The sequence below is a fragment of the Acomys russatus genome, chromosome 14 (assembly GCF_903995435.1).
Source record: "Acomys russatus chromosome 14, mAcoRus1.1, whole genome shotgun sequence".
Lineage (NCBI taxonomy): Eukaryota > Metazoa > Chordata > Mammalia > Rodentia > Muridae > Acomys > Acomys russatus.
The window spans coordinates 6,246,699-6,269,665 of record NC_067150.1 but is presented as its reverse complement, the minus strand read 5'-3'; the positions used below and the strand labels follow the sequence as shown (position 1 = coordinate 6,269,665).

General features: G+C 40.1%; 1 protein-coding gene across 1 annotated transcript in view; it reads left to right on the top strand.

Annotated features, from left to right (window-relative positions):
• The window catches only part of Cntn5 (contactin 5), a 445,387-nt gene that overhangs the window by 70,595 nt on the left and 351,825 nt on the right, over window positions 1–22,967 (top strand). The window contains exon 5 of the mRNA XM_051156769.1: window positions 1,183–1,278. Coding sequence (XP_051012726.1) covers window positions 1,183–1,278 — 96 coding nt within the window. The remainder of the gene's footprint in view (window positions 1–1,182; window positions 1,279–22,967) is intronic.

The following is a 22,967-nucleotide window of genomic DNA, read 5'->3' as shown; positions in this document are numbered from 1 at the left end:
CCTGTTTTAAAAGCTAAAAGTGTCAAGAGTGGTGTGACATACCTCAGTGTTATTTACCGTCTTAGCACAAACAAGACTTTTAATTTGAAACACGAGACTGTAAAAGGGGATGGAATAATATGCAAAACTAGACACTGTCTCCACATCTGCCCACTAGAATCTTTTGATTAACTTAACCAGTTGTTAGGTTGCTAAATAGTGGTTGAGGCTCTAAATTGTATTTCCACAAAACATATTATTTATAAGAGAAAAAATTTTTAAAATATGTAAAAGGAAAGAATGGTGAACACTTTAAAAAAGCATTTATCATGGAGACCTCCATTCTGAGACAGTATTTATCTAAGAAACCACCATGTACAAGATAACCGTTTTCAAATCCGTGATGCTAGTCAGGCTAATTTACTGAGAAAGATGAAACCTGTAGGTGCATAGATCAAGCACAACAATTAAATACAGACAAATTTACATTGTCCACTTCAGGACCGTTTTCCTCTAGGACACTTGCATCTCTGTAAATGTAATATAATTTGGAGGAAGGCAGCTGACCCCAGCACACACATAAGTTTCACTAGCTTTACCATGCCTGGACTAGCCAAAAAAAATGAGGATAATTAATCCAGAGGTGCCCTTTCATTGCTCCATAAAATGGAAAAACATGACATCCACAGCCACTCTTAGAGAGAAGAGCATCTTACAGGCTCATTCTATTTCATTATGGCATCAAGTGTCTCTCACTTCGCAAACTCATGCTTGTTTTTACACACAGCTGAGGCATGGCAGCTAATGAGGTAGCAGGCTGGCCACGTACCACTCCTAACCGCTGCTGTGGATCTCCTTGTGAAAGGCAGGCCTTCCTCATTGAAAAATCAGTATGTAGAAAATAATGCTAAAATGATCAATACGTTCAAAGATTATATTGTTTAGTTTTTTCTGTATTAACAACTTAGGATGCACAGTAAATAGATATAAAGGTATTTTGTGAATACTGTAAACTTATTTAAATTGTTTTATTTAGCACTGGATGATTACAGATTTATCAGACCCTCCCAACAATACACAATAAACCAAAAGGTATAAAATAATCATTGTTGAGATAACACAAAAATAAGTGAAATTTGTTATAGTTATTTAAAATTTTATTTCCTTTGTACATGACATCTAAATGTTGTGTTGTATTGACAGATCTGGGAAATTTTAGTGGCCGGACAAGAAGTGCAGTCTCTGTGAGGGAAGGCCAGGGGGTTGTGCTGATGTGCTCCCCGCCGCCTCATTCTCCAGGTACGGTAGCATCCCTTCTGTGTGTTATCACTGCTCTCGTGTGCTGTGTGTTCACTCTTGTAGACAGTGTGTGACAGTGTCCACTCGAGCTGACGTGTGCATGTGTGGCACGATTATATAAGCATGCATGCATAATTACCGGTTTTCAGCTTACGACGTACCATTGGAGGTGAGACTGTTCTCTTATGATACCGTTGTTTTCTTCTCATTCTGTTGACTGTTGCCATTATGCCTCTGCCACCCTTGGTGAAGAATATACGGTCCAGAGTTCAAGAGATATGAAAACCTGAAAGCTGACTGAAGTGTCAGAACCAATGAGTCCCTCATTCGGAAGATAAACTTCATAGTAGCTCACTGCTTATAGTGTTCTTTGCCACACTGGAATAAAACTGCTAAGAAATCTCCAAGTTTCCAACAGAGCTATTGTTAACCTATTTATGTGTTAGCCACGGTCTTGCTTATCGAAGAGAGAGAAAGAGGTAATTACCTCTTTAAGTTGTGGGAAGCAGAGCAGAAAACTGCACTGCAAATCATTATATATACCGCTTTGCCAGCTTGCCTCTAATTCTATTCACTTGGTTCAAGTCCAGTGGTTGGAAACGGGTATCTCAGTATACCCTTTCTGGAAAACAATTTAAGAGGGGCTGACATCAATTAATGGGCAGCCAGATGGTGAGTTCCTGAAGCCACTGTAAGGAGCCTGGCTATGACTCTAAATGAAGCTGTAGATTAGTCTGCTCATGCTGCCAGATCAAAATGTCACATGCTGGGTGGTTCATACAGTGGGACTCTTTTCACAGTTCTGGATGGTAGAGCCCTAATGTGAGGGTAGCCATGGACAAAGTTTGGTAAGGACCCTCTCTCTGGTTTGCACACTAGAAGGGCTGAATGACAAAAAGTGGGTGTAAGCCACTAGCTGCATTATAGTTTCTGTGAGTGCATCTTCAATGTTCTGCCAGACTTTGCCAATGACCCTCAAGTAACCAGGCACACTCCTTAGCTGTTCCCAGGCCTGTCTCTCTCCACTGTAGGCATATGACCTGCAGTATGCATCCTTAGAGACACATATTTCTTCAAATTCTATCCTCTTAGCAGAACCTTCCCTAACCTGCATTGTTTGAGTTTTCACTTCATGGCTACTTTTTTCCTTCTTACTTCTGCTTTATTTTCTCCATAATATCCATCATTTAACACACGGTAAATACATTTATTTTAAAATGTCATTTTCTACTATCCTCAGTTATAATGTAAATGCTACCAAGACAGACATTTTCTAAGCATTCTTTCCTATTGCACCCACATGACTGAGACAGAGATTGGCACAGAATTGGAGCCGAAAAAAAAAAAGTTAATAAATGAATCTGTGCACAAGTTAAGATTCAGGAAGAGATGACCACCCACGATTACACATAAGAGCAAAAGTAAGAGTGGAGGAAAGAAGATCAGCTGTGTCTCAGGTGACCTTTCTGGTCACTCGCCTGTACCTCATTGTTTTATAAATAATTGAGAAGCAGAAAAATGAACTAAAATTCACAGGTTTGGTAGAAAGTCCACCTTACAGCATTTTATATCTTCACTAAAGGAGTGGCTGACACCTGACGTGTTAGAGGTCACTGTCACTGAGGAGTAGGAACTGTGTGCTGGGGCTACCCTCATTCTATTGGAAGGAGACCTTGGAAAATACCTGGTAAACGTGCTCTGAACACCTGCTTCAGTGCAAGGATGAAGGAGGATGAAGGCCCAGGCTGGATCTCTGCCTCACCACTCCTGAGCTCTAATTTCTTCGGCAGCCTCTGCTTGGATGATGTCGAACCAAGAGCCATAGCATCAGAAAATTACCATAGCTTTATGTGAGATGAGCATCTCAAACCCAAATTCTGGTCTCATCCAAACAGTGCTGCAGACTCTCACAGGGCATGCTCCTTGCTGTGTCCCATTCAGATTTGTTTCTCTTACTTTCCTTCCTCGTTTTAAGTCATACTTTTTGCTGTTTCCGAGTAGGAGAATTTTGTAATGTGACGTGAAGTACCAGAAGTAAACCTTGTGGTATTCAGTGTAGCTCTTGCAGGCTGGAACTTCTTTCACGCTATTAAATTCATCATGCTCAAATTTATACCCCCAATTTGTAACACGGTGCCCAACACTTACTACGTCTTCATTGAAAGCACTGGGGATTACTGAGTGAATCTTGGGTGTAGTTGAGTTTTGCAGCATTTTTGACAGACATGAGCTCCTGGCCATTAGTTTACTGGCGTCCATATTCATGACAGATGCTTGGGTCATTTCTCACCACACTCTAGAACTCAAGGTAGAGGGGCAACTGTGAATCACTGAGAGCCATATGAAATGAAGGAGCAGATCAGCCATCAGAGAAGATTCAATGGCCAGGAATACCTCAAAGGTCTGTTTCTCATTCCCTCAAAAGGATGTACAAAGCACACTGTTCCATGAATCTCAATGAAAACTTCAATGGACTCTTGTTAAATTTCCCCTTTCCTACACAAGAGATGACCATGGAAGCCTGATGGGCACACGTGGGGAAAATGTCAGGCCTGCGTGCACTGTTAGTCACTCTTCAACATGAAAGCCACTCTCTACTGGAGGCAGTTAAACTAATCTTCCCAAACTGATTTTCACTTAACAAAAGTTAACTTCCATCTATTCAAACTTTTTGAAATTCAAGATATTATATATAGAAAAAAAAACTGCATAAAAATCCTTCTAAATAGTACCTTTAAAATTAGTTCTTAATTTTAATTAATTATTGTTTCTGATTTTTAGTTAGAGGTTTTGATTGTGTGTGTCATTCCCCACTCCTCCATATCTGTGTGTGTGTGCATGTTTGTGTGTACATGTGAGTGTGTATTCATGTGTGTGTTTACATGTGTGCACATGTGTGTGTACATGTATGTGTGCACCGTGTTCCTCTAGCTGCTTCAAAGTGATCAGCCTTGAACTGACAGGACTATCTTACTGTTGCTGCCAAAGAGCGAAGATGGGAGGCATCAGCCACCACCTCAGCCCTTCTATAGAAAGCACTGGTTCCTCTCTCATCTCAAGCATAGCAAGGTTTAATTATGTGTAGAACTACTTCAAAGCTTACCCTGAGACCTAAATTTGCCAGGAGAAAAGCTAGGAAGCTGTGGAGCCTACAGATGCATCTCAGTGGTAAAGGGCTTGCCAAACATCCATGGGATTCAGCATTGCATCTCAATACCAGGGGAGAGAGCTCAAGTCTATAATGAATGTATATTTGGATATGCCACTCAACAATACAGTATTCACACTATCCTCAAAAATGTCTGTGACTTAGAAGTTACCATCCTCATGCTTTCAATATTGAGCCAGTCTTCCTAAACATTTTGTGAAGGGTTGCAGCTCATTTATATCCTCATGTAATTTTAATATTTCATATGTTATTTGGGAATGTATGCAGAAAATACAAATATGCATATTTAATATCTCAAATACCTTTTTATATTTATTTTTAAATTTAATACATGAATGCAATAGATTTAGCTAAAACCCACCCTTGTTACTTCATCTTCAATCCTTCCCATATTCTCTACCACATCCTTGTCCCAACTGCATGTGTCCTTTTCTGCCTCTCTCTACCCCGCTCCTCTTCTTCTCAGAGAGTCTCAGTAGTGCTGTCTACACACATACACACACACACACACACACACACACACACACACACACACACACACACCAGCACAGCGCCACACCACGGAGACTGGCCACACTTCTGAGGAAAACTCCATCTCCCTCCCTTGGCATGCATTACCATCCAAAGTTCCAAGCCATTTTAAATTTGTTGTCTCTTGATGGTTTATCTGTTCAGTCATTAGCCAAAGCAATTTTGAAGATAAAGGAAAACCTAGGTCTGAAGATGTTGACGAAAGGAAAGATTAAGTAGACTGTGAACCCAGTCAGCCTTGAGTAAGGCAGGTTCCTTGAGCTACCTTAAGAAGGCAAAGAACAGGACCCTTGTGACCAGCACCAGCCAAGGACAATACATGCAGTAAACTTTAAACCCCTACCCAGATCTAGCTAATGGACAGGACATTCTCCACAGTTGAGTGGAGAGTGGGGTCTGACTTTCACATGAACTCTGGCGCCCCATATTTGACTACATTCCCTGGATGGGGAGACCTGGTGGCACTCAGAGGAAGGATAGCAGGCTACCAAGAAGAGACTTGATACCCTATGAGCATATAGAAGGGGAGGAGGTCCCCCTCAGTCACAGTCATAGGGGCGGGGAGTAAGAGGAAAATGGGAGGCAGGGAAGAATGGGAGGATACAAGGGATGAGATAACCATTGAGATGTAATATGAAAAGATCAATAAAATTTAAAAAAAAGAAGACAAAGAAATAGAATGCTAGGGGCATGATTAGCATGTGACTAGGAGGTAGCTGAGAGGTTGAGTGAGGGCTCTCTCAGCAGAAACAGTGGGTTAAGTACATTTTTCTTTTACTTTGTAAGCACTGTGGGGACAAAGTGACATTGATTAGTGTGTTTCTGAGATACCAGCTGCCTTCAGTAGCTGCCGAACACAGGCAGAGCTGGCAGACTGACATAGTATGAGCAGGTTGTTAGTAGTAGGTAGGACTACAGCTTTCTTCCATTGACTGTGGAAAGTTAACTGTTCAGGTGCGGCGGCTCTGACAGCACGTTGGACACTGCTCTACGTTTATCAGATGTGCCCGGTGTAGGAGCTCCAAAAGTTGGTGCCCCTTGTACAGGACACAGTGGCCCTGTGTTACAACAGGTGAGGAGCAGGCATCACAGCCACGGCTCAGCATCTGTGCAGAGACTACTACCAGCTTCTGGAGCAAAACATAAAAAGAGCACTAAAGTTACAAATCTCAGCCGAGCAGCCTGGATGTTAAACAGGAGCCGTGAAAAGCAAAGCAGAAAAAGCAAGAGGCTTGCTTTGAAGCTGTTTTCCTTAGTTTAGCTGGAAGATTCTAAGTGGTTCCCATCCTGTCATGACTCTTGTCTTCATGACCACGTAAAGTTCTTTAAAACTAAGTTTTAGGTGAAACCAATCTCCAGTCTTTGGAGTCCTTAAACCCTATGCCTAGCACCAGCTCTGAAACAGCCTCTAACTAACATTAGCCCCTCCCTCCAGCAGGCAGATCTTCCAGGGCCTAAGAGGCCTCTCTTGAAATGTTCAAGTGAATTACGAGAGCCTTCAGCTCTTTTATTAGAGCTGTAATTCTTAACCTTAACACTTAAAGAAGGAAGTAAAAGGTTTTGTTTTCTGTACATTCAAAATATTTTGTCCTTTCCCCTTGTTCGAAGCTAGGGTGACCAGGCCCTGGTGCGTTCTACTGTGATCACGATCAAACCACAGCATTCCAGGGACTGAGGTGCGGGCTAAGCAGCCTCTGTGTTGCCAAGGTTACTCCATACTTGTACATTTGTACCTGGCTGGATAGGCGTCCAGCCAGGGATTCTCAGCCTGGCCTTGACACTTATTACCGGCTTTAGTTGCTAAATTATCCCCATCATACCTCCAAAGGGGATAACAAAAGTTGCCTCATGGATGGCAGTATCACGAGGAGGCCTGCTGCTGTAAAACAATTAGGCCAGTGCTCAGAGGGAAGTAAGCATTAAATTCAATTTCATCCAGAAGATCCGTCTTCCAGAATCTTCTCTAAAATGCAAATGTTTCTGAGGAAGGTGATGCTTAAATCATTATCTGCTAGCACTAATTACTAGTTGACAGTAAGGGAACAGGAAGGTGAGCAACATTTGGAAATGTGAGTGTGGACCTTAGAGATGAGGAGAGAAACATGGACAGAGAAAACGGAACCCTAACAGACAGGGAGAGGGCACCTTGGTCTTTAAGTGACCTCTGTATCACAAGCTAATTGGAAGCCCAAATCGCCCCCTCACATAAGGTAATCTATACAATATGAAAGCAAATGGTGCAGGCTGCACAGTCAACTTGTGGTTGATGTCATACGTTCACTGTGCAATGTCACCTTAAAAGCTCACTAACTCCTAACTCAAGGTGTTGTCATGGCTGGTGGCTAGGGCTCAAAGCAGAGTCAAGAAATGTATTTATTCTCCTCAATTCTACAAAACAGTAACGTACGAAGTACATCGTGTCAAGTTGCGTGTTTAACATTTTTATCAAGATTGTTAAAACCGACCTCAGCAGAAACCCTTCAGAAGTTCTGAACTGTTTGCATTTCTGCTGTAATCACTGTTTCCATCCACGCAGTGTGGGAGCCTTGCCAGGCCTTCCTATTTGCAGCGCTCCTTCCCCTTTGGTCAGATGCTTTGTTTCTTGGTAACAGCTCTCTGGTGGTTGGAGCTATTTTGCAAACCGGCCTTTTTAACTCATCAAATGCACTGTTTTTTGTGAGGTTGCTGGTGTCACAGCATGATCCATGAGAGTTGTCTGCCTGTGGTTTCAGCACCGAAGCCAGAAGGCATTGAGAATATGCAAAAAGGTTCTTCAAATGACGTTCAAGAGGAAGCTGATTTTCAAAGTAGTCAATTCAGTCATCCCTATGGCATAACTATGATCCTATTTCCTCTAAAACTCTTGTAGGGAGGACATGAGTTGTGCGATTTTGCTTCAAAATTTTTTCTTTCGAGTTCCACCTAGAATCAGCCATTTTTCCTGGAGGAAGGAAAAAAAAAGTCAGTATTTTATAACTATCCTCTGTATTTGATCTCATTTTTATCTCTGCATCATACTTTTGCTGTTAATAACTTTGTTATCAGTATGGACATTGGAGTTCAGAGATCAGCGCCCTCACTCCCACTGCTGAAGAGCCAAAAGTCAGGCTCATACGTGTGTGACTCCTAACCCTGTGTCCTTCCAACTGTGTCACATGGTCGTTCTATATACTCCACTGATAATGTATGTAAAGTGTGGTTTTAAGCAAATATAAACTACTGATGAAACATATTTCTTAAATGACTCAGACATCATTTAAGTTGATTGACAAATATTCACCCTTACAAAAATTAGTTATTGACTTATTTACAATTTTATTGTTAATATTTCACAACATAAATAAAATCAAAGTTCTTTACTCTTCATTAACCCAGAAAAAGATGGTCTTAAACCCAAGCTATGATATACTTATAAGTGTTTGTTCCCAGAGCATTTCAGAAATGTTTGCCCCAGCTTGGCATCCATCAAGAAATACATTTGAAATTCTTTTAAAATCTATTATTATTATTATTGTTGTTGTTGTTGTTGTTGTTGTTGTTTAGTTTTTTGAGATAGGGTTTCTTTATGTAGCCTTGGCTGTCCTGGACTGGCTTTGTAGACCAAACTGGCCTCTAACTCATAGAGATCTGCCTGCCCTTGCTTTCAGGAGTGCTGGGATTATAGGCATGCAGTACTGTGCCGCTAGCTTATAAACCCTTAAGTCTATTTTAAAATCCATGCCCACATTTTTCTCGTCAGGTGCCTGCTGCTATGGGATGTAAATCGTAGATGCCATGCAGAGGAACACGCAGGCGTATACACTCCTTGGCATTTTTGCTACACCTGACAAAGTTTGTCCATAGAACACTATGAGCTAGGAAACCCACCAGGAGTTTTCTTAAGACCATTCAGGCACAGTGGGAAGCATGACTTAGTTTGTATAACCCTCTGATTTACTTCTTTGATATAAGTGTTAACACTAATTGTTTCAATTGCTTACTAGATTTCACTACGTATTCATAATGACTTAATATGGTTTCTGCACCCACCCTTTGAATTACTGTACACATGGTGTGGAGAAAAGGGAAGCAGAGAACTCGGACACTCTGGTACCTGCTGCCCCACACTTGCTGACGTGGCCAGTGTTTGTGCTGTACTGCTGCAATTCCACTTTAGTTTGGCCATGGTGGTCAGCCAACCAATCAATTTAGCATGAAGCCAAGTTAGGTTGAAGAACAAGCTTTTAAATTTATAACTCTGTTTTCTTTAAACATTAATGCTACTGTATTCTAAGAGAAGTGAGTCATAGTCGTACCTACCCTGACTCTAAAGGGAAATGGATCATAAAGTAGAACAAAATTCAGAGTCAGGAAGCCAAATGTGGATATGGACTGCAGTGTTTGCTAGAATTCTGTTTAGTAGGAAAAATTAAATATCTGCCTCAGGGTCTCGTGAGATGGCTGAGAGGGTAAAGGCACTTGCCACCAAGTCTGAGGACGTGAGTTTGAATCACAGAATCCTCTTAGGGGAAGAGAAGGACAGAGTCATGAAAGTTGTCCTCGGACCTCAATATGTGCACCATGGTGTATGTACACACATGTGCATGCATTGACGGCTATTTGTGAGGACCAGGGTTTCACTCCAGCACCCACATTGAGGCCCACACCTGTCTGAAGCTCCAGTTTCTGGAAGGGTCTATCTCCTTCCTCTGTATTCCATGAGCTGTACAGATATACATGCACACAAAACAGCCATATACATAAAGTAAATAATTTAAAGTAAAATATTAGTGTTATTTTTCCTCAAACTTCCTCTAAGGTTATTAGATACTGCAGCAAATCTCTAAGAGGAAGAGGAAAAGCACACTGATCAAAAAAGAAGGAAAAAAACCAAATGAGATTAAACCAAGGGGCTCTTGTTTTAAATGAACTGTGATCAGCACCAAGAATAACGGACTCCTCAATGCCAGTAAGCGGTTCCTAGATATTTTCTCTCTCTCTCTTTCTCTCTCTCTCTCTCTCTCTCTCTCTCTCTCTCTCTCTCTCTCTCTCTCTCTCTCTCTCTCTGTTTCTGTCTCTGTCTCTCTCTCTTGTCTCTCTGTCTCTGTCTCTGTCTCTCTCTCTCTCTCTCTCACTGGTATTATTACTGAAGTGTTTGCTTCATTCGTTCACCAACTTGGCAGTCCTCCCAGTGAGGGGCCAGGCAACTTTTCCATAAATGGTTGAGTATTAAGTTTGCTTGGCATTGTGGGTCACAGCATCTCTTTCACCTCCTCACAGTCTGCAAATAGCCATAGGAAGTATGAAAATGAGTGAGGCTGTGCCTGTGAAAACAAATCATTCTGAATACCAGCATCTGAGTATAGAGCGTCACTCATCTTCCGAGTCCTTTCCTAACTCAGTGAGAAGGGAAGCAGTAGTCACGTTCTCTCCCGTGGCTCCTGTTTCCTGACCCCTCACCCTCACCCGACCCTCACAGGTGGGTGAGGTAACTCTTATACCTATAATACCACCGCTTAAAACGCTGAGGCAGGAGGACCACTATGAGTTCAAAATTAGTATGGGCTAGAGTGTGGGTTCTGTCTCATCCTCCCCAGCCTTTCTCCAAATTGTAAAGCCAACCAACTCAAAGGATGGAAAATCCCATGTTATTTCCTGGCCCTTAACTGCTAATAGGCTCCTTGGATAACCCATATATTCTCTCTAACTCTTCACGACACTTGAAGATTTTATAGTATATACATTGGCATGGGGCAGGAAATAAACATACACTATTTAACATACATTTGGCTGGAAATGACAGAAAATCAAGCAAACACTGCTACACACGGTGCACAGAAGGAAGAGCCAGTAAAGGGGTGGGCGTGCTTTATTTTTAAACAAGATGAGTTTCAGAGAATCCTGTGGGAAGAGTTTGGAATGCAGTTCAGGACTGTAAGTGGGAGGTTTGGAGAAGGAAATGTGGGAGTCCCCAGTGAGGAGGCAGCAGCAGCCATGCCAGCACAGCCAGGGAACTCAAACCGCATATGTTTTTATCACCATCGGTTGAAACGACACAGATTTAATATCCAAACTTGAATATTGTGCCAGCTTTTAACTTCTGTGCCCTGGTATCTGAAAATTTAAACTTCACTACTGATCTGTGGTGTTGGAACACATTTGAAACGTATACAATGTTCTTACCTTACTTTTCATTATTTTCCATGTGTATGGGCACTGGAATGAGTTGCCTAGACTGTGTGTGTGTGTGTGTGTGTGTGTGTGTGTGTGTGTGTGTGTGTGTACGTGAGGTGCTGTTCATAGTAAATACTGTAATGATGATGGCTACAGTGGTTCTTCTTCACTGAGTCTTTTTAGAGCTACCTAGGTGACGAAGGTCTGTCTCTGGCAGTGACTGGTCCATTAGCAACAGTCTTATGCGCCTACAAAAATCTCTCCTCTTGAGTAAAGCCTGTCCCTTCTTCATCATGTGTGAGTCAAGAGACTGGTGCACAGTGCCAAGACTTTTTGTGCTCCTTGAAACCTCCCATGCTAACTCTGTCAGGAGGGTCTTGTAAGCACTCAGTAAATGCAGGAATTCATCTTCAAGAACTAATTGACAGGGCCAGGGAAACGCTTCTTAAACAGCTTATTCTGCAGTTATAGATCTTTACTGTTGCATTTTTAAGAGAATGTATGCTGTAATAAAGCTGTTTGATCATGTAACATAAATCTTCCTATAGGTAAATAGAAAGAAAGATAATCATACATCATTATATTTTAATTAATGCCCTTCAATTGAAAATGTAATATTTGAGACACTATTTTTCTCTTTCAGTGTGAAATATTAATCACTTTGAATGAATTTTAATGGAGCATGGCTTACATAAGAATCAACAATTTGAAGTAAACTTTGAGAAAAAGTGTACATATCCATGTGCCTGGCCACTATCCCTGCGTTGGCAGGTGTCTGGCCACAAGAATTACTTAATACCTTTCTAATCACATTTTTTCCCCAGTACCTCGCTAATTTGGTTTTCTCCAGAAAATTTTCAGTGTTTTTAGATTGAGTGATTGATTGATTGATTTTGTGTGCATGCATATGTGCATTGGCGCATGTTCAATAACATGTGTGTGGAAGCCAGAGGACAACTTGCAGTAGTCAGGTCTATCATGTGGGACACAGGCATCAAACTCTGGTTGTTAAGCTTGGCAGGAAATTCCTTTATCGGCTGAGCCATCTTAATGGCTCCTCTAGAAACTTTTTACAAATACAAGTCATGTTTTTTAGTATCCAGAATTAGCTGACTTCCCTCAGTACCATGGTTACGGCTGCACACTGAGTCAGTGACTGCAGCCTTTTCCCATAATGGTAAGCTGCATTCAGTCCCTCAGTCCAGCAAAGAGCACCCCAGGTCCTCACTGAACCACAACCAAGTATCCATACACAGAGAATGAGTGTGATCCTTTCTATTTGAGACTTATGACATTTCTATAAACAATGAAGTATAAATCTTTTAGTCAAGGGTATATTTGCCTCAGAATAGGGAAATCTTACTCCTTTTTGTGTTGCTATTATTCTTTGTTTGAAAAATGATGTATAGTTCTAATGTCCAAGTCTATTGTTTGCTTCATTTCAGAATGACAGAGGCATTTTCCTTTGAAATATAAATCTCCATTTTTACATTTTATGTATTTTATTATAAAAGTCATTCAATTTCTATTAAAAAAACAAATTGATGTGAGATGATTGAGGTCAATAGATATTCTTTCTCTCTTTTATTTGAAAAACCATGTGTGTGTGTGTGTGTGTGTGTGTGTGTGTGTGTGTATGTATGTATGTATGCAAATGCACACGTGTGCATGTATGTTATATATGTATGTGTTTTGGCAACTACGTGTCATGGCACACATGAAGAAAACAGCTTCTAATATTAATCTTAGCCTTCCACCTTACATGGTTCTAGCTTAGTCAGGGTTCATCGTTGAGATGAAACACCATGACCAAAGCAACTCCAGGAAAAAAGGGTTTATTTGGATTACACTTACACATCACTGTTCACCATCGCAGGAAGTCAGGATAGGAACTCAAACAAGGGCAGGAACTTGGAGGCAGGGGCTGATGCAGAGGCCATGAGGAGACATGCTTACTGGCTTGCATACCTTGGTTTTTTTTTTTTTTTATAGAACCCAGGCTGGACCCTCTCCCATCAGTCATTAATTAGGAAAATGCTCTTCAGTCTTGCCTAAAGCCCTATCTTATGGAGGCATTTTCTGAACTGAGGTTTCTTCCTCTCATATGACTGTAGTTTATGTCAAGTTGGTAGAAGTACCCATTGACTTATGTGATCTTCCACTTTACATTATGCATTGGCAAAGCAAATTAATTGTTGTTACAGACACGTGTAATTTCATTAGCAGGCATCAAGATGAAACATATTTAAATGAAGCCTGTGACAATTCAAGGGTCAGATAAAGAGAAGAACCATTAATTCAAGGTTTGGTTTGTCGACTGTGGTGAGTTCTAGACCAGACCGTGATTATAACAAATGCCTGCTCCCCTAGCACATCCCCTCTATACACAAAAAAGAATAAAATTAATGAAAGAAAAAGAAATGATACTTATATCATTATTCTCACATGAGAAGCTCTGAAGAGTGGAACATGTGTATGGATCTACCAAGTCAATACAATACGTAAAACACATTTTTATATTATTTTATTTTGTATGTAAAAGGGTTGGGAGGAAAGATGGATAGAAATTTTCTTAGTTCTGTATCAGCCCTAAATTAATTTGTGAATTTAATACATCATTTTCATTTTTCACAGCACATTGCTAGACAGAACTTCTTGGAGTCATTAAGCATAGGACACAGAATGGTTTCTAATTAGGATATTCCAGTGCCCATGTCTGACAAGAAAGGAACAATCCCACAGTGAGGGGCTGTGGTCCAGGCTCCCTCCACAGAGCAGGTCTGGGGCAGTAGTGGAAGTATGTTTTCGCTCTACACTACAGAGAGACTGAGCTAACAAGCACTGAAATTGAGTGTCCTCAGACAGGAGGATCAGTCACCAGAACCATTTTTCCCTTGAGGAGAAAGAAAGTCTGAAGGGAGAAAAATGCCTGACCTTGCCTGATTAACATACCACAGCTGCAGACATAATAGCCCGCAGTGACAGGCCTGTACTGTCATATTGACGACATGTATGCTTGTGTTTCAAGGATAGCGTACAGGATCTGTCAGCAAGGATCACTCTAGCTAGCATCTCAGCCTCACCATACTGGCCATAAGAGAAAGACAGAATGGGAAGCCATAAGGGAAAACTATGGTCTATATTGCTAATATATCTTCTACGAGGTATTCTAAGCTAGAGCATGTTGCTGGACCCAAAGGACGCAAACTCCTAAGCCTTTGTACAGCTACAGTCTCAGCTTGACAAGCAAGGCAGAGAGGTGAGGAAGAACTGGCAGAGTGGACAGCCATTGCCCTGGATATGACAGATGTCAGTGGAGGTTAATGAATAGCATTAGTCAGTCCTGACCTCAGAGCAGGCAGCATTGACTGTAGATGCTTCAGCCTGTGCTACACACAGCGTCTCATTCCCACATCTTTCCACTCAGTGTGAGGACATAAAAATTCTCAAAACCTTATTCTGAAAGATAAGGGTATTTTCTGCTGATCTGGGATAGTATTTATCCAATACACACAGGCTTACTAGCTTTCATATTGGATTTTTGAATATTTCCTGAAGAATAGAATCCCAAAATTAAATTGAAGTATTTTCATTTCCATGATCTGTGCTAATATTTATTCCCTCCAGCCCCATCATCACACTAGGCAAGTCTTTTCCTGTGTCTTGACAGTATCTGAGTGCTCTAGATCTGTCTTAGGATGGTGTGTACCATATAATTTCTATGTTGTGAAGAAAAAAACATTAAAACATAATTTCATTGACCCTTAGTTTCAATCTGTTGAGGTGGAGGTGACCTGCCATTGTTATTGCAAACAGCAGTGAGTGTTCACATGAACATGTAGCACATGGCTGGTGCACACGAACATGTCGCACATGGCTAGTGCACAATGTAGTTACAAGTTCTAGAGCACACAGAGCGCGTGGACCTGTACGGATTATCATGGAGCTGAGGCTCATGGTCAGTAGGGACAGAGGCGTGGACCAGCTCCGAGTTACGTTAGAGCAAGCTACACAGTGAGACATGGGTTGTTAGCTCAGAGGTGGCTGAAGCAACCTTGCGATTTCTGTCACCATGTCGATTTACTATAAGTTGAGAATCTTCTAGGAGTTATTCTAAACTAATAACTTAATTTGGCCTAGTGAATCCTCATGAGATGCCAAGGACAGCGCCACAGACAGAGCTCACTGAGGTCATCTTTGGTTACCACCTAGAGAACAACATGAAGGAATGTGTCTCTAAGCTCAAAGCACACGAAGACAGGGAAGAGTCTGTAAATTGACCAAGGCTGCAGAGAGAACGCAATAAAGACAAGAGCATAAAAGAATATTGAAAATGGAAAATTTTAAAATAATGTAACTGTCGGCCTTGTATCTAAATTTGTATCTCTGTGGTTTCAGCCACCTTAAACCCTGATTTGATTTATTACTCTTTATAAAAACTCAGAGGTTTTTTGTGGCTTTACTAGTCTAGCCTTTTTAGGAATATTTTAACATGATTCCAATTTTTCCTAGAGCAAACTCCAGATTCTAAAAACTACAAAAACATGTGGCATCTCCTGGGTCATGCCAACCCTTTATGCTGGTGATTGAGAAATCTGAAAATTAAAAAATTAAAAACCAATATTCATGTGCATACTTAGCTCAAACCCCAAGAGCTGAAAACTCATGCATATATTTCATCCTACTTTATTGTATAGACTATATCTTTGCAGTGTTCATAGCACCTTGAATGAATTTGTATGGGTATCATTTTAATACAATCACATAAATTCTAGGAATACAAATATCATTATTTTCAAAGTAGAAAAAGAACAAATCAACCTAAAATTATTGAATAAAATGTAATAAATTACATGAATTGAAGACTTCATCATGTTTTTTACAAGTATATGTGTAATCAAGGTAAATAATTTATACAGAATCAAATAACTGAAGAGCTGGTATAAATAATTTTTTACATATTGTGAATATTTATATTAAGAAGAAAATATGACAACCTGATAATTTACATACTATGCCTTTGTGTGTATCTGAATATTCAAATATTTTATATGCTTGCAGTTATTTTGATAATAGAAAATATAAGACCTTGAAAGATTATTCAAACAAGGATATACTATGTTTGTCAATTCACAGGATGAGTAATGTTCCTCGTAGTTCTATACTGTGAATGCGATTGAGTTTTAATTCAGATTCAATTGAGTACATTTCACTGAGGTAATGTCTTCCTAAAACAGGCGTTGCCTACAGTTCAGCACTGTGAACGCAGACAGGAGAATGACTGTAAGTTCTAAGCTAGCCAGTGCTACATAATGAGACTCTGTCTCATAAATAAGTTTTAAAAAATGAAGACAATTATTTTTGCTCTGTTCTCCTCTATATTCACTTGCATGCATGCTCACAGATAAGCACACACATCATACATAAATAAATAAACATAATCATTATCTGGGCATATTAATACATGTTTATAATTCTAACAGTTGGGAAGACAGAAGGATTGCTACATGTTAAAGCTTAATAACAGCTGGGCTACCTGGTATGTTTCTGCCTCAAATACATGCATTCATACATACACCATATATATATAAAATATTCACAAAATAACTTAAATAGTTGATAAGTAAAATGAGTCCTAGCTGAGCAACTTATTAGCAAAGATGATCTCTGACTCCACAGTTATCAGCAATATCTAAAAAAATTTTCAAGTAGAGATGCTGTTGCCGAAATCCCTCCAATGAATGGAACAATATCTCAAACAAGTGAGGTATATGCCCTCGTGTCATCTGACTGAGATAGAAAAAATTGCTCTAAATGACAAGAGGCTTGCTGCAATGGGGTGATACCAGATGCTAACAACAAATGGGCATGGTTTGTTTCTCCTAGATTCTTTACATTTTAATAATATTGAAGAATAATGCCCAGGCTTAGAAATATAGACACAGAAGACACAAACAAAATGTTATTTTGCAGAACTAAAATTGGAAGCAAATGGAGTTGGGCATGGGCAAAGCGTGCTCGGGGATTGAGAAGTTATTAAAATGGGAATGGCTCCATGCAGACTTGCACCCTGGTGTTCTCATAAAGATACTATTTCATGATCCGAACAGAAAGTGTTTATGTAGGCAAAGTCGCCCATGGCCCCTGCATGGGCGGTGCCTCCTCCATCGCCCTCCGTGCTTGAGCCTTATCTCTTCCACAGGTGCAGTCATTGATGGAAAAAGTGGTTTATGTAGAATGACTTGCTCTCACGTGAAGCTCAGCTCCCATGCTGTGTCTTAAAATTGTGCCCCCCCCCAACTGATGAGTTTATTACTGAGTTAATAAAATCAGTGCTATGTTGCCACTCCTCAGTAGCAAAAATGGTCATCTGAAAAGTACATGTTTATATTTTTATTAACCCAGATAGGTTAAAACAGCCTTTTGAAAGTATCTCATTATAATGAAAGTAAATGCTCAAACTGTGTTAAAATCTTAATGTAGAACTAACCCCAAGGGCACCTGTCCTGAAATGATGCTCTGACAGCAAAGTGAAGGTTGACAAAGTGGGTATGGCAGGGGTTATTTCATATTTTAAATGAACACTTGTGGCAAACTATGAGCTGAATTTAAAAAAAAAAAAAAAGAGGGGTGGGACTAGAAATTGTGAGTTCAGTGCGTTTTCTCTCATTACTGAAAAGTATGCTGTCATTTACTCTACCATTTTCAAAATTTACAAAAGCAGCTAATAATAATATTATTATGTACCCATAAATACTAATTGCTCAGTGTCAATCTAATTAGACCCACACAGCTCAGCCAACTGGCAAGAGCACTAGCCTCCATTCAGTTTCCAAAGCCTTCCCACAGCGGGTTTGCATAAATAGGAGGTCTTCACAGGGTTTTGAAAAGTTTTCCAGATAAACACTGAAATTGTCTTATTTACTACCTTAAATCTTTACCTCATATGGCGATTTCCAAAAGAATTATTTTATGATCCAAAGGAGTAAACATTTCATCATTTGGGATTTCTTTTTATCCATCAATAATTCTCCCTTACATATATACCATTCTCACAATTCTGAGGACCATGGGGATAAATAACATTTCTAAAATGCATAAGGTTACACACAGACACACACACACACACACACACACACACACACACACACATGTAATGATACTGGCTTAAAATAGAGAGAGTCCTTAGATCAGGCTTCTAAAAAGGAGTCATACAATGGGCACTGTTGAGTATATGAAAGCAGAGTTGAGATGGAGTGAATGCATGCTTTCAATAACAAGCAGGAAGGGCGGTCATCTGGGTAGAACGCAAGGCAGGAGAGATGAGGGTGAAGTTGCAGGCCAACTCAACAGGGACAAAGTCATGTGGATTCTTAAAGGATTTCTATGACTCTCATCAGTTAGCATGGACTGTATCACACCGTAAGAAGGTATCTGATCCCCCAAATAAAGAAACAAGAGTATACTGCATTCATCTTAAAAATAGGATTTAAAAGCTGCTTGGTAACCAGCACAATGACCTAGAAGCCAGCTTCAACAACTAGAGCGATGATTATAAACTGTAAGGACAACTGAAAGCATCTCAAGTGTCTTTAGTAGTCATATGACAATCTGTACAATGTTTCAAAATTAAATCAACCCAAAGAAATTTGTTTCTCGGCTTTTTTTTGGTTGGGAGACCATCGATGATTGCTTCTATTTCTGTAGGGGAAATGGGACTATTTAGCTTGTTTATCTGTTATTCTGTTAAATAAGAGGCTTTAGTTTATGAACTTAATTTAAACAATTAAACTGGGTTTTATTTGTGGAGAGCACATGTATGTGTGGAAGTCAGGTGACAACTCTCAGGAGGCAGCTCTTTCTTTTAACCATGTGCATCCCAGAGGTTCTCCAAAGGTTTCAGTAATAGGCAATTTGGTCTATCAAGCCTTCTCACTGGCCCCAGGAATTTCATTTGTAAGGTGATTTCTAGATTGATTTTTATAGAGTTGGCAAACAGCAAAAGTTATTTTTTTAATTCCCTTGCTGCATTCCTGAGTTCATGGCTAGCACATTTTATGAAATTCCCTACCAATGGTCATTACGGTAATTTCACAGATGAAGAAAAGGGCAGGCCTGATAATTAGCTGAAGACTACACTAGTACCAGGCCATGGCACCAAGAATCTACCATGTGGCAGCATTGGCATGAAATGGTGGTTTGCTTTATTCCTTTATCTCTTACTGAGCTGATCACTGAGCCCCTGATGTACACTTTTTGTCACTTCATGCTGGCCATTGGGCAGCTATCTCCTGTGTTTCAAGTCTTTCTTTGCCCTGCAAATAAAGAATAAGTTCTCCCATTATAAAAAAAACAAAAAAACAAAAAAAAAACTAGTTGGGTCTTCTTGCTCCACCTGTTCCCTGACAGGGAACATCCTGATCAACCTTAAACTGTATCTTAGCAATTGATGTGACCACTGTTCCTTAAAGCACTCTCTATAAATCAGAATTGCTCCCTTGCACCTCTACAGTGCTGTTCCTAAATTAGTGGTCCTTTAGAAAATTTATCTACCATCTCTAACTAGTTTCTAGTCTTAAAATTCAAAGCAGTCTCTAAAGACAGCACTTCCTCCTATTTTAAAACTGTAACATCCCCTCTCGGAGCCCAAAACATTTTTATGTCATTTACTATAGCTCTTAGTAATTTTGTAATTTTATAGATGACTGAGTCAATCACTAGAATCATTAATAAGACAATAAATTAGAAATAGCGGCTTAAAAGCAAACAGCCGAGGCCACATTGCTGAGGCCGTGCAGAGCAGCCTTGAACAGTCAATACCCAGTAAAGAGTCTGAATGTGAGTAAATATCATGGGATGAAGAAGTATTCAAGATTAAACTGTGTAGGTAGGAGCTCACTAAGGGGAATTAGTGCTTAGGAGATTGTTAACAGCACTTGCTACTCTGGCAGAGGACCCAAGTTTACTTCCTAACACCCATGTTCAGCGGTAACTCACAAGTTCCTGGAACTCTAGCACCTGCACACATATGCAGCTAACACACACACACACACACACACACACACACACACACACACACAGACACACACACACACACACACAGAGAGAGAGGGACAAACACACACACACAAACACACACATACACATACACATACATGCTCACTTTTGTAGACCAAAAGTTCTAAAAATAAAACAAAAGACAAAGAGAGTAATGAAATGTAGCCATATTCAGATCAAGTAATAAAAATTAAAAGAGAAACAAATGGAAGAGACAGAAACAAGGTTTATGCCACTCAGGCCTGTTGTTTTTGTAGTAGACGTATGAAATAAAAGATGTATTTAATAGAACATAGCCATTACCTTCAAACCAGAGACCAGTTGACTACTTTAAATATATCTAAATCTTCAAAGCACATGCCCTTCATTTATTTACTTATTTATACTTTTATTCTTCTCTTATCCATTATGTCCTGACACAGTTTCATCTTCCTCCACTCCTTCAAGTCCCCCCGCCACCTCCCTTCTCCTCCAGATCAACCCATCCTTTATTTCCCTTCAAATGAAAGAGCAGGCCCCCACAAGGATAACCACCAAACATGGCCTAGCCAAATACAATAAGACTAGGCACAAACCCTCATATTGTGGTGGGACATGGCACACCAGTAGAAGGAAAAGGGTCCCAAGCACAGGGAAAAGAGTAGAGGACACCCCCACTCCATTGCCATTTTCTGTGAGTCCAGCAAGAACATGAAGTTACACAAACATGATGTATATTCAGAAAACCTAGCTCATACCCATTCAAGGTCTTTATTTGTTACTTCAGTCTCTATAAGCCCCGGTGAGCCCTGCTTAGTTGGTTCTGTGGGCTGTGATTCCATGGGGATTTGATCCCTACGGCTCCTATCATCCTTGTCCTCTTCTCCAGGGTTCCTCCTGTGTATGTCTAGTGCTTGTCTGTGGGTGTCTGCAACCATGGCTCGCTAGATAGTGCCTCTGTGATGACAAACAGTCACTGACCTGTGAGTACAGAGGAATATCATTAAGAATCATTTCATTGACTTTTGTTTCGTTTTGTTTTTGTCCCTCCTGTTTGGTTCTTTCCTGTGTCTCTGGCCCGTCTTGCCTCTGGTTCCTGGCCATCCAGGCAGTGTTGGGCATGGGTTCCTTCTCCTTGGTGTGGGCCTCAATTTGGACCAGTCATATGTTGGCCACTCTCACAAGTTCTGTGGCACCATTGCCATAGCACATCTTGCAGGCAGGGCAGATTGTAAGTCAGAGGTGTTGCGGCTGGATTGATGTCCTTGACCTACTGCTGGGAACACTGTCTGGTTATAGACGATAGCAAGTTTTGGTTCCGTATCCCTCATTACTAGGAGACTTTGATAGGGTCAATTTCATAGATTCCAGAGAGTTTCTACTTTACTGGTTTTCTATGTCACCCCCTAATTCCTCTCAATTCCAGTCATCTCTCCCAGTTCTCCTCTGCCTCTGTCTCTCTCACTCCTCTTCCCTACCTGATTTTTCCTGTTCTCACCCTCACCCACCCCTAGTCCACCTGAAAAATCTATTTTCCCTCCCCAAGGAGATCCATGCTTCACCCCGCCCTTGATCTCTCATTACTTAGCTCTTCTTGGTCTATGGATTATAGCAAAGTTGTCCTTTATTTAGCACCCACTTTCCACCTATAATTGAGTACATATTTTGTGTGTCTCTCTGGGTCTGGGTTACCTCACTCAGGATGATATTTTTCCTACTTATATCCATCTGCCTGCAAATTTAATGATGTCATTGTTTTCAACAACAGAGTAATACTCCATTGTATAAATGTATCATATCTTCTTTATCCATCCTTCCATTGAGGGACATCTAAGTTGTTTTCAGTTTTGGGCTATTATGAAAAATAAAACTGCAATGAATATGGTTAGGCAAATATTCTTGTGGTGAAATGGAGCATCCTTTGGGTATTCGCCTAAGAGTGGTAGAGATGGATCTTGAGGTAGATGGATTCCCACTTTTCTGAGAATCTACCATACTGATTTCCGTAGTGACTGTACCAGTTTACACTCTCACCAGCAATGGAGGAATGTCTCCTTACAAAAATCCAGAAAATCCGGGGTGTTATTTACTTATTTAAATTGAAAATCAAAATATTTTAAACAATATATTCTGTTCACAGTTTCCCCTTCTAATAAGCTTAATTACTAAGAACCGTATGTTGCTCAATAATACACATTACCATATCACCTAGTTCATAAATAAATGTTGATACTAATTTGACAAAATTAACTACAAGGAGACTATGACATATGCATAATTTTAAAAATTCAAAAGCAATGTACATTTTAATAGAGCAGTCTCCTTCAGAAAGTTCAACATTTCTGAACATGTGGTAGACTGTTTTTATTTTCAATACTTAATCATCTTTTATATTCCTTCAAAAAACACATCTAAAATGACTAGCCCAATGTGTCATACTATGTGAATTTGAGTGAAGAGTAATTTGAAGATATATTATAGTGATTACATATCAGCAGAGATTAATATGTATTTGTGATTAGAATTTTTTTCTGGAGCAGGTGAGCCATGGGGACAAACTCCTGGAGCAGAAAATAAACCATTTCACATTTTCTTGATGAAGAGACAGCACCTACTACTCCCATGTGGCATGTGACACCATGACAAATAAATTACTTGTGATAAAAGCATTAAAGATTTGCATGGAGGATTAATCGCTGCTATTTAAGTTTTGAAAGCACAAATATACAACAAATGACACTGGGTGTAAGAAGTTGAGGGACAATATTGTTATATAAATGTATCTTTCTGGCAATTTCCT